The sequence below is a fragment of the Chlamydotis macqueenii genome, chromosome 6 (assembly GCF_036417535.1).
Source record: "Chlamydotis macqueenii isolate bChlMac1 chromosome 6, bChlMac1.mat, whole genome shotgun sequence".
In the NCBI taxonomy this organism is placed as follows: domain Eukaryota; kingdom Metazoa; phylum Chordata; class Aves; order Otidiformes; family Otididae; genus Chlamydotis; species Chlamydotis macqueenii.
In genome coordinates, this window is record NC_141561.1 from 1,997,323 (window position 1) to 2,010,029 (window position 12,707).

Below are 12,707 nucleotides of genomic sequence, written 5' to 3' on the forward strand. Positions count from 1 at the left end.
AAAGGGAACTCGGTGCCTGTGGTGGCAAGGAAAAGCCTAAAGTTAAAATTTATTTTTACAGAGAAGGGGAAGAACGAGCGGCAACGGCCCCTTAAGCGAGGCGGCGGGGCCATCGCAGCCTCCCCCCGCCGTCGCCGCTCGCCGAGGCGGAGTCGCGTAATGGCGGCCGCCGCCCCGCCTCTCCACCGTCACAGCGACGCGCCCGCCTTTCCCCCGTCCCTTCGGTGGGGTCGCCGGTATCGGCGCTTTAAGCTTTCCCCGTTCGGCGGCCGGGCCCCATGGGCAAACGGTGAAGGGAAAAAAAGAAGTCGGGACGGCGGCGATGTGCGAACGTGAGCAGGCCCGGCGAGGCCTCCGCCCGCCTTTTGACCGGCAAACCAGGCGTTGGGCCGGGCCCTGAGGAGCCGGCGGCGGGATCACCCCGCGGTGGGAGCTGAGGAACCGGCGAGGCCCGGAGCCCTCCCGGCTGAGGATGGGGATCCTCTTCACCAGGATATGGAGGCTGTTCAACCATCAGGGTGAGGGCGAGGGGGCGGCGGGACCGCGGACGTCTCAGGGCCGGGCCCTCGGGGCCGTCCCCGGCGGGGTCCCGGCCGATCGCGAAACCGCTTTTGTTTTTTAAGGGGGGTGCTCGGCCCTCTAAACCGGTACAATTTTGCCCGCCGGGGCTACAGGGCGAGAAGGCAGCCTTGCCCGGGGAAGTGTGGGGGGGTTGACCCAGGAGGACAAGCTGCGGCCGGAGAAGTTGGGGTTTTAAACCTTTGTTTTTCCACCTCTGAGTCTTAAGAAAGCTCATTTCCTGGAAGGTGGAGGTTAATTTATTCACCTGCACCGAAATAATAACAGCTGCGTTGCGTTGTGATGTGTAGTTTCATCGCGTTGCCTGCAGAGTATGCTTTATTAATGGTTTTAAGGGATAAACCTCGATATCTAGCAAAATTACTCACTTACGCAGTAAATACTGTAAATAACTTCAGATTTGTACCTCCTGTCTCCTTACAATGAGGTTTCAATGAGACCTGTAACTTTAACTGTAAAATACATGCTGCAGCTCTTCCCTGAGTTTATAAGGTCTTTTAAATTTTATTTTTGGGTGAACTTAAATATGCTTACACATGCATGTTGAATGTCCCAGTTATATGCCCGTTAACACTTTAGTGCAAATACAACACAATATTTTTGTCTTGTAGCATCCAGCCCCACCTCAGATCTTCTGTTCCAGCTGATTTCCTAACATCCACTATGCTGGCAACACCACACCAGAAACAAAAGTTCCTAGTTATGTGGGGTCAGGTAAGCAGATACTTTTACAATATTGTGCAGTTATGCAAAGTTATTAAAACTGGAGTTTATATTTGATGGTATACAAGACAACTCTGCAAAACCACACAATATTGATAAAATCAAAACTGAGAAAACCCCACTTACCTGACCCCTATCCCCTCCCTCTCTCCTCTGTGATAAATCAATGCGAGCGTACTTTGCGAGCAGGAGGAATTGATCTCTGGTTGTCTGAAGCTTGGGCAGACTTAGAACGGCTTTTTGTTGCCCTTGTGGACCGCCGGGGAGGGGGGCAAGAAGCCCCTTCTCACGAAGCTTTTACTTGCCTGAATAGTCCCGCTGAAGCCGAGGTTATTTGTGCGAGTAAAAGTTGTGTCATACAGCTGAGGGCAGGCAGCGCTCACTAGTCCTGGAAATCATAAATGGGAATGTGCTTGACAACACCAGCTGTAGAATTCATATTCAGTTTTGTGATGTAGAGGCGAGAAGGTGCTAAATAGAAACAATAATTGATTCTGGCATTGAGCTCCAAAATGTGTTTGCCTGTGTGTCAGAGCAGTTTTGTGTGGTACTTGTTGGTTCATCTAAAACTAAATTGGGTGAACGCGTGCTGTAAAATATCCGTAGGCAAATCTGTTCTCCAGATTCCAAACCTGCTGAGAGGAAAAGAGGACGCTGAGGCAGACAGGTGGATCACCGTGCTCACAGTGCACCACAGCCTTGTTGTGGTTTTTAACAGCTCTTTGCAAAGAGATTAGGATGTTGCAGGCCGTAATGAAAGCACGGCCCGGGAAATGAACCTTTGACTTGTGTAAGCGTGTGTTCTGGAGAACTGCTGTAGCTGGGGGGAATGGAGAGTACGGTCTGCTACAGTCTGCAAAAAATGTGTAGGAGCCCGGGAAAGGATTCCAGCGAGATACTGCTCTAGCAGTTTAGAGAAGGAAAAAATGCACATGTGATCTCTCAGAGATTGTTCCTGTAGATGTGCAGACGGGGACAAATCGACAGTCGCTTACCTGCTCAGAACAGTACAGAGGTTTGTACACTTGCACAGACAAACAGACTTTTAGGTATGGCCCGTGAACTGCGGCACCTCAAGTTTGGCAGTGCCTGCGTAGGAAGTGGGTCAAAACCACAACATCAGCCTTGTTTCAGAACACAGTTGTCGTGAGAGCAGCGTTAACTATGTGACTTACTAGTGATGTTTTTATTTCAGAGCACAAAGTCATCATTGTTGGCCTGGATAACGCAGGAAAAACGACCATTCTTTATCAATTGTAAGTATGAGCTGCAGACGACGTTCGTGCGTTTCACACGTGTGCGGTGTATACGTTACCCTGACTGGTCGCTGCTTTCCCGGTTGGTTTTTCCTTTGAGCGCGTTACACTGAACATTACGGAACAGAATGGGTGGCAGTGGGTCAAAGCGTGTGTTTAGAGTTTGGAAAGGTCTGTGTTTTGCCTGGTGTGTGGATGAGGTTTTGTTCGGAGCTTTTATTTATCAGATTACATTGCTATTGCCACTGAATCACAACTGCCTTTGGTGTCGTGGTGTAGGCGGTTTGCCAGCTCCGTGAAGTACGATTACATCGCGTGTTAGCTGCAGGACAGTGCTGCTGAACCGATCCGTGCCGCGGCGTAAACACTAAACAGATTGTTCTGTGTGTAGCAAAGCAGTGACGGCTGAGCTCTCCCTGCCGTGGCTTGCGCCCTGTGTCCCAAGGTGTGCTCTCCCGTGGTTTGTGGATGAAGGAGGGCGGCTGAGCGCTGCCTGAACCCAGGACCACACAGCTCTGCAGCTGGTGGCAGCCCGTGCTGTCGAGGGCTTCTGCCTTTAGTAGTGGCATTGCCTCGTGTTTGTCTTGCGTTAACCTCACTGCTGGGTTACACGAAACTTGTATGAGCTTCATATCGCTGGTCCTCAACTGCGTTCTGATAAAAGGGCACACATTTGTCTGCAGGCTCAGAAGCTTCCAGGTGGGACAGGCGACTCAAGGTCTGCTTTACAGTAGAAACAGATTTGCGATTTCTCACGTGCAGTAGTCTGGCATTAGGAAGTGTTCCTGAGCCGCTATCAGAAATAATTCCTGTGAAGCGATATGGCCGTACTGCTCCAGTCCTACGCTTCAAATATACTTTCTTGAAATGTTTGGGCTTTGTCAGATTATGATCTGCTTTTGCCTTTCTGAAACGTGAAACTCCTGCAGCGTTTCCAGCCACTTATGCCCTAGCACGCTCTGCAGAGAAAGTGAAAAGATGAAGGTGGTTGTCCTTCTTTAAATTGGGAGTGAGAGATTTTTAAAAGCATAAATAGAATGAAGAGTATTTTTTAGGACTACCAACTGCTGTAGCTGAGGGCCGACCTCGGTGCATTTTAATGCTGTCTGTGTCTTTCCACTTCCTCCACAAATGTCTCATGATTCTTCTTGTTTCTGCAGTCTCAGTGTTTTCTTTTCCCTTTTGTACAGTGGGTCTCTGTGTGCCTCCTTTTCCTTTATACCCGCTTTAGCTCCACAGGACTTCCCCTTTCTCCGCTCTTGTATTCCCCTTCGCCTGTTTGCGGCTTTGACAGAGCTCGGTGTGAGAGCTGTCCTCTCTTCCTCCTGCTTGACTCCTTAAACTCTACCTCCGTCTCTGCATATCCCGTGTTTTCTCTCACTGTTTCTTCGTGGCGGATGAGTGTTCTGAGCACGAATGAATATGTTTAACTCTTTTCCCAAGAGATGGGCAGAGATAACTAACAGGACAGCTAGTGTTGGCTAGCGCACTTGGGTGTCGTGGAGGGTCACCGCAGACGTTGTGATGGTGATTCTTCTACCAGGTCTCCACAGACACTTCGTTTCTTCCTGTTCTCCTGCTCAGATCTGCTCCCTCCCCTCAGGTAGCGGTAGGATTTGGTGATCAGGTGTCTGGAAATGCCATTAAGCTTCATGCTCACCTTGTTGCAGTGGGGAGGTTGGAAAAATCCACCTATCGTATTGCAGACTGTGAGATGCCAGCGGCTTGAATGTGAAAGGCCGCAGGTTCAGCCAAGGAAAGGGCGTTCGTGGTACATCCCTTCCAAGCATTAAAAGAACTCTGCTAAAATGTGATTTTTTAAAATATGAAATCAGCCACAGACATCTTCTTATATCGTTGTAATCCTTAATTTGATTTTACGATTCTTTCGCTTATATAGCCTCCCTCAAACGTGTGTGGTGAGAAGGTTTCTTGTTAAATGCCGCTAAGGCACGGGGTAACTGAGATTCCTCTTCAGAACACCGCGCCATCTCTTTATCTCCTCGGTTCTCTGTATCCTCTTCAGCGAATATTCCAGCACTGTAACACGTCTCAAATTGCTGTCACTGTAACTAAAAGTTCTGCTAAGACTTCAAAAAATGTTCATATAAAATGCATAAATATGTCAAGATTATCAGAAGAAAAAATAATTAAGTTCCCTGAAAAAAGTTGACATTTTCCTTGAAGCTGCTTTTAATTATTTTGCACGTCCCATGCAGTTGAGTTTAAATAACTTGAACTTCAGGATAACATTTGGTTATCATTATTGATGTGAAACTGGTTGTCTTAATGACAAAGTTGCACTCAGTATCTCTAAAGGTACCTCCATGTTTTTGAAATATTTAATGTCTGCGTTTGTCTCCAAAAAGTAGTTACTGGACTGTGCTGAAGGGAGGGAGAAGAAAGTTTGGACATAAAGTAACTGAATTGTGAAGAAAGTACACTCTCAGTGGCCTGTACCGAGCGGGAGCGAGATGCAGTTCGTTTGGTGGAGCTGGAGGATGAGTTGCTGTTTTTCTGCAGCCTTGGAAATCTTGTGGCTTAACCACATTCTTGCAGCAAAACAACTGCTGTCTCCCATGCGTGCCAAAATCAGCCTGGAAAAAGAAAAGCTGACTGCTTAAAACAGCTTCTGAAGCAAACACACTCTCAGCTTTATGATTTAATTAATTATAGTTTTGTTCATGAATGCTCTCTCAGCTCTGTAATTTGATTATTATATAGTTCACTGAGTCCTTTTTTATTGCTATTTTTATTTATTTTTATTCGCCTCCCACTGTCAAACCTTGTCTCCATTTGCTGCATAAGCAGCGTTTGCTATAATTCTCCTGCTAAGCTTTCTGCCTCTGGAGTAACCATCAATTTTCGTTTTTACAGAAGTAGGTCGATTTGGAGACTCACAGCGCTCGATAACGCGGGTGAGTCGCCAGGTTTTGCAGTTTCTCACCGAGTCGCTCTCTCCCCTCTGCAGCTCCATGAACGAAGTGGTGCATACCTCGCCCACCATCGGGAGCAACGTGGAGGAGATCGTGGTTAACAACACGCGCTTTCTGATGTGGGATATCGGCGGGCAGGAGTCTCTCCGGTCTTCCTGGAACACCTACTATACAAACACCGAGGTGAGAGCGAGCGCAGGGCTGGAAGGCTCCCACGATCACTTTACTTAAGCACCTCCAAGAATTTTAAGAACTCTTTAGCAACAAAGTTGCAGCATAAATACTGAACTTGATTAAAATAGTGATTTAAGTCAAGGTTTCATCTGTGCTACCAAATGTGGTTTTGGAAAAAAGGTGGGTTTTTTTTTTAATAATTAACTTTGTTCTCCTACGCTTCCCCGTAAGGTGCTATGATGTGATTGTGCATGTGTGCTGTGGAATATGGAGCTTATGGGTTTTCTTAAATCCCGTGCAAATATCTATTTGCATGTTAGTATTTGAAGTAGAGGGAGAAAGCTGATTACCTTTTTAAGGCTGCAACAAATTATTTGAGGGATCTGTGTGCTACCTCCGTTATGCTAAGCAAAGGACAGAAACAGATCTGGGGCTACAGAGAAACACTTGCTTTCAATGTAAATTTTTCACTTGAAAATGGAAACCGGAAAGTTGAAAGATGTGTCAGAGCTACCTTTGTATGCAAACCACGGCGTAAGTTGTAAACCGCACCAGTGCTGTGGGAAATCGCGCTCTGGCTGGGAGGAGCGTACCTGGAACAGGACGGTATCTGATCGTCCAGCTGACTTTCTGGGTAACGTGGCGGGAGCAGTAGTCTGTTCTGCTGATGAGTGTGTGGCCAGAAGGACACAGTTGTTCTCTGACTAATAACTTTCTTCACTTTTTAAAGTTTGTGATAGTTGTTGTGGACAGCACAGACAGAGAGAGGATTTCTGTGACTAAAGAAGAGCTGTATAAAATGTTAGCACATGAGGTGAGTAGTCCCTCTGTTCTCCTTGTTTTACTCTTCGTGGTGGGTAAGATCTGAACGATAGATGTTAAGGCAAGCAGACTCGCACGCCGTTTGTGAAAGTTCTGACTTGTGCCTGCTAGCTGGAGACAGAACAGAAGGGAGAGAGGCCTCTCCAGTGGAGCCAGAGGCAAACATCAGCAGTCACGTTCTCCCAGCCGCGGGCAGGACTGTATCAGAGCTGTCTTATTCCTGCTGGAGGCTCTGTCTCTTGTGAAGCTCCTTATAAAGCTGTAAATTAATGCCAAATTACTGAACGGAACTCCCACAAACGTAGCTTTTCAACTTCTGAGCCTTGTGTCAAGTCTAAAACTGAGCTGCCTGGGTCTGATTCACAAATACTGCGCTGACGTGTAAGCCAAGGAGCGCCTATGGCGTGACCTGGATGTTCCGAAGGCTTTCATCTCCCCCTGCGGTGCAGCGGGACCCGAGCCCTGGTTTTTCCTGACGATGTGTTTGTATAAAACTTGACTGCTGCTGGGGCTCACAAGACAAGTTTAATACAAACTGTATCAGTTTGTATGAGACGACACTGAGGACACTGAGCTTCCCAATTCCAGTGTCAGAATACAAAGATGTGCATAAAATTGGTGGCATTGTATCCCAAAGTATTACAGCTATATTTAAACTAAGGCCACCGTTAGTAGATGACTGCAGGGAGGGCAAAGACTGCCTGTGTATTTCCTTTGAGTGGTCGTGGTAATCTAAAGCATTTGAGAAGAAACAAATGCTTTGCCTAGAGTCTTGAACTTCTCGTTTCTGGTATTTAAATTACAGTTATGTTTAATAAAATACTTTCTAATAAGGTAGGTCTGGCTTTCGTGGTTTGAGTTGTTAAATGTGGAGTGGGGGGAACTGTTGCCGTTGGCTCTGCTGCTGTCATATGTAGGATTTCAGAGATGAGCTCTTCAGTCTGTCGCAGTCGCCAAACAAAATCTGCATCTTCTGTTTCGTAATCTGTAAGGGAAGATGCAGAAGTTGTTATGAACTGAATTTGAGAGGAGGGAAGTCTGGGACTCCAGGCAGCGTGAATGCCCTTGCTTCGTGCTGGGAGATTATTTCTGTGCTCCAGAAGAACCCGTTTAACAGTAAATGTACCCATTGTTTTACAACAGGAAGTTTTCCCTATATTCTGCTAACTTTCCAGGTGCTATGGCATTTGAAGAGAATGACAATACCTATAAGCTGAAATGAGAGTCAGATATTTATTTAGAATAGCTTTTCCTTGCAGTCCTTGAAAATGTTTTATTTCTGATAACAAGTTCAATGGAATTTTTGTTAATGAATTAATTTTTGCTAAGGGAAAATTGAGTTGCCCAGGCCAATTCCAGCCGTTTCCTGGACCAGTAGACCGTTTGGGAATTAGTTTTGCTGCTTGTAAAAATCTGTGTGCCCGATGGGCACTTAAGTGAATGAGTTGTCTTGGCTTCCTGGGAAAACCTTTGTACTGTCGGAAGGACAGATTTTCAATAATACATGCCTGTACGAGTGTAATTCCAAGCAGCTTGAGATAAAGCTTGCCCCTGGAGTCGCTGTTCTCTAAATTGTTAGTGCTTACGTTTTAAATATTGCATGGGCCTTATGAAGAAGTTTATTGCAATGTGCTTGTCCGTATAGGTGTCCGTCCTTTGAATCTGAAGTACCGTAAGTGATGTTTTTCTGCAAATTCTGTGTATCCTCTAAATAAAATATCGCTGCAGCTTGCTTTACGCTGTCAGTGGCAATCTTAAAGCTTCTTAATGGGAGGGATTTCCCTTGCAGAGGGCTGCTGCGCAGGCAGAGCGTACCTCTGGCTCTGGTGAGCCGTGGTACAAGGCCGGGTGCCAGCTCGCATGCTGCTGGCGCTTAACTGCAGTCAGGGCTTTACCAGTGCTTCGGAAGTTCTGGGGCAGCAGCCCACCGTTGCCCCGTGTAAAACTGCTTCACAGTCTGCTGATTTGGTACGGAAATGAATCTTAACGGCGTGGTAATACATCAGTGTGGTGTGTTTGTAGAAAAGCCGGGCTCAGACGCAGCGCTTGGTTTGGATACGCAGGCAGGAGTGACCTGCAGGGTCAGGGTTAAACGGGAGGCCTCGGCTGTTAGAGCTGCGGCCTTACCGCAGCTGCACACACGCAGGGATGCAGGGAGCCTCTGATCCTCACCGAGCACAATCAAATATCGTACGTGGTTTTACAGAGCATCCTCGGCAAAAACTGGATGTTTGATCTGCTGGATCAAAGGATTTTCTGAAGTTACGTGTCAATCAGCCTGCAGTGTTTTACAGTTCAGTTTTTTTTTTGCTAGGGCTTAAGGTTCTCTACTTTGGTATCACATCTTTTGCCTCCAAGGGCTGATTTGTAATCATCTTCTTTTTTTTCTTCTTTGTCCCCAGGACTTGAAAAAAGCAGGTTTGCTGATCTTTGCTAACAAGCAAGATGTGAAAGAGTGTATGACAGTAGCTGAGATATCTCAGTTTCTGAAACTGACGTCGATTAAGGATCACCAGTGGCACATCCAGGCATGCTGTGCTCTAACCGGAGAGGGGTAAGAGTTGTTCTTGTCTGTAGGAGGGGAATCTTGAATTATTTCGGTATTTTGATTGTGGGGTTTGGTTGTAACAGACGTTCCTCCCCTGTCAATACCAATCTTGTGCTTAAAGATGTTGGGGCTCAGAACGTACTGAGTTAGGATGAGTGTGATCTGAAAACCAGCTTTCACATCAATCTGCTGTCTCATCTCACAGTCATAAAACTTGCTATGACTTGGGCCTAATGAGGGTGGGGAGCAACCTAAAATCCGTTCTGGTTTGTGAAGAATAATCATAATTTGGGATAACTTCAGTGTATGTCTTGAAGTGCTGGGATCTGAAGTCTCCCCTGTAGGTTGCATGGTAAGATCTAGGAAACGCTGCGCTCGGAGTGAATTGCTTCTGGAAATGATTCTTTCAGTCAGAGTCAGAGTTCTAAGGAAGAATCTAGATTTGTGCCATGGAATTAGCTTTGAAGTTATCCTGAGAAGTGGATGTATTCCTTAAAAACTCTCTCTTTTTGTTTACAGACTGTGCCAAGGACTCGAATGGATGATGTCAAGACTTAAGATCAGATGATTTTTAATGACCTCTTTGCACAGACTTTGCTTAAAAAGAGCTGTACCCACGAGTACCTTCACAGTGGCAGAATTAATGGGTTAGATGTATTTATACTGAACTGATTGCAACTTTATTTTCTACATAGATGCACACACACCCATACGTGTATATAAACTGAGACCATTCAGCAAAAGGAAAGCTGCAGGTGATGGCTCCAGTTTGGTTTCCTGCTTGTTTTCCTCTGAGGATGCGTTTAAAAGCTGTGATCAACCTTCTGTTCAAGATACAGCCACTCGGAACAGTCCGATGTTGAGCGTGGTGAAGATGAAGTGAGAGGAAGGAGCTTTTAATTTTGAGTTCTATTATTCCATTGTAGTCCTCTCTAGTCGAAGATGTTGGCTTCATTATTCCAGTAAATTAGCGAGCAAATCAATGGCATAGATATCAACTTTCCAGTATTTTTAAGGTTACGGATGTTACAAATGCAAAAATATTTTCCTGTACGTGTACTGTACATATTTGTGTATATTTATACCTCAATTTTAGGTTAATCGCAATCTGTTCAGACCCGTGCGTAAAGCTGAATCAGTATGTTGACAGCAGTACGAGTATTTGACATCGCCGGCGTGTCACAAGTTCTTTTCCTCTCTTCTCTGTATGACTGTGAGGTCCGCCAGACAGTTGGCTCACCACGACTTCAGGAAGCAAGCTCTCTTGAGACCGTCGCTTGCTTCTCACGTGATTTTTCAGTTAGGGAGGATGCCGTAACGGATTGGGGCGTATGGATTGAGCTTCCAATTATGGTGTCGGCAAACAGTAAAAATTTGCCAAAGAGTTGAAAACGAAATGAATTTTCTTTGTTTTGTTGTGGTCATCACTGGGTGAGGTGATTCAAAAAGTGCATGTCCTGCTGTCTGTAGTACTGCTTTGCTTTTCTCGCAGTACTGTTCATTCATGATTCAGATGCAGTGGAAGTACCTTTAGCTGTCATAAAGGGAAAAAGTCATCATCTTTCTTTTTTTTTTTCTTAACCAAAGAAGATGCACGAAAGTATGTTTAAAAGACCCACTGGAATCTTACAAAACCAGTCACTGTATCAAGTGTTTTTCAGAGGAAGGCGCACTTCTCTCTGATAGCGTAAAAAGTGTGTCTATGTATCTCTGTATGCCATGGATGGAGCTGGGACGGGGAACAAACCAGATTACACTACCTGAAAAGCTGTAGGTGACCCCACAGAAGTTCCAGGGCAGTGCTTCTTGAAAATCTAACTGCCTCGCATGGTCCCCAGGTGGGTTATACCGAAGCGTCAGAACACTAGGTGGTTATCTCTTCTTGCTGCAGTACCTGGCGGGACGGGCGTCCTGCGCAGAAGCTGTTCAGCGTTCCCATTTTAAAGGGTGCGGGCCTTTCAGCGGGACGACAGCCGGGCGGCTGGAAACGTCGGCAGTATTGTGGAAGCGTACGTAGCCTCCGTCATGGGCTTTCACGTTGGAGTTGTATGTGTGGGGAGTATGGCGAAATGAAATAAAACTGTGCTAAAATGTCCTTCCCTTTCTTAGCCCGTACATCTGATAAGGGTGGGAAAGACGTTTTAACGCAAAAGCTCGGTTTGAACTCTTTAAGGTGCTCATCTTTGGTTAAGGGATAATCCAGTCAGCGCACCTGCCTTCCTGTTTGCCTGCTTCTCTGAGGATCGTGTTGTGCATTCGTGGGGAAAGAAGGGAGGCAATTTCAAAAGTCTGTATTTAACAAAGGCAGGTAAAGAATTTAACTTTTTAATATATTTTTGGTATCTCTTGACGATGCTCACTGCCTAGGGAATCTTCTTTGTTAAACATTTTAATGTACATGCATATATTTATAGTGCATGCACATAGGTATTGGTATTCAACTGGTGTATTGCAAAATGTATAAATGTTTGAAGAAAACAATTTAATGCAAAGACTTTCTCAGTTTATCTGATAATATCTTCAAGAAACGAGCTCTGCACACTTGCTTATGAAATGGAACTGTACATTTTCTAGTCTTAAAAAAGAAAAAGCAGACTTGCTTTTAAACCTAAGTGTTTGGCTTTTGAGTCTTATGTCTTCCCTTTCATCCCTTTAAAATACTTTGCTTTAGGATTGTTAAATTCTGCATACTTTTGCCTGAACCTGCACAGGCTGTGTGTGTTGGGTGGGTTTTTTTTGTTGTTGTTTTTAAGAAAATGACTTGTTCCTGTTAATGAAAGAAAAATCATGGAGCAGTATTCTCATAACTGCTTCCTGCTGAAATTTGCTGCTTACTCCCTCACTTAAACTTGTAGGACTCAGTATGTCCGTATGATGAAATAATGTGGTGGTTTTTTCCAGGTGTGGCTTACGTTTCCTCTTTTTCCCCTCTCTGTCCTCGCCACTGCCACTTTCTGTGGCCTCTAGGACACTGCGTGGTTCGCCTCACCTTTGTTTCATGAGTAGCGACAGACCCCAGTAGGGAGTTGGGCATAACGGCACGCGTGAAGGCTGCCCGTTAAAGCAGTGCCCTTTGTGCACTAACGAGCTTGTAATCCAAAAATTATATTGTCTGTGTGTTGGACGGTGAGCAATCCAGCCTTAACCCGACTGCAAAGAACGTGTGTGTCCTGTCACGGGAACGATGAGTTTTCTACCTGTGTTGTAATCCCACATATTTTGGAGGGCAGAGGGGCTCTTCAGTAGCTAGAATTCGGTGGTGACCTACGCTTACTGACCCGTCGCGTGCCTGTAGTGTTCTTGACTGGGGCTTAGGAAGCAAAGGAGGACGCAGCTTCGTTCTGTGTGCTGGGTTTGCCATCATCTCTGTGAGGATGGTGGATTTGTCTGGGCAAACTCACCCCATTGTAAACGGAGGTGCCGATTCCAAATTCTCACCTTGCGTGGCTGATGTGATTGTGCTTTCAGGCTTTCAGGTTTTAAATTTAGTCACCTAGTAGAGCTGGAGAAGAGCAGACCAACTTTTGAACGCACAAACCCTTTTTGTACGTGCTTCTTGTTTACAGCTTTTTTTCCTTTTCCTTGTAGGACAATTCATATTTTTCTCACAGCTCTGTCCATAGAAAAGCAAGTGAACTTTGCATCAATGCTGCTTGCAGCCTCGCCGGG

At 45.7% G+C, this 12,707-nt stretch overlaps 1 protein-coding gene across 1 annotated transcript; it reads left to right on the forward strand.

Moving 5' to 3' along the window:
- The first annotated feature begins 168 nt into the window (after nucleotides 1–168).
- On the forward strand, nucleotides 169–11,650 carry ARL5A (ARF like GTPase 5A). Its single transcript, XM_086750639.1, has 6 exons — nucleotides 169–518; nucleotides 2,498–2,558; nucleotides 5,530–5,677; nucleotides 6,399–6,482; nucleotides 8,893–9,044; nucleotides 9,558–11,650. Exons 1-6 carry the CDS (start codon nucleotides 473–475, stop codon nucleotides 9,604–9,606), a joined length of 540 nt encoding a protein of 179 aa, XP_086606765.1. The 5' UTR covers nucleotides 169–472; the 3' UTR covers nucleotides 9,607–11,650.
- Nucleotides 11,651–12,707: the final 1,057 nt, after the last annotated feature.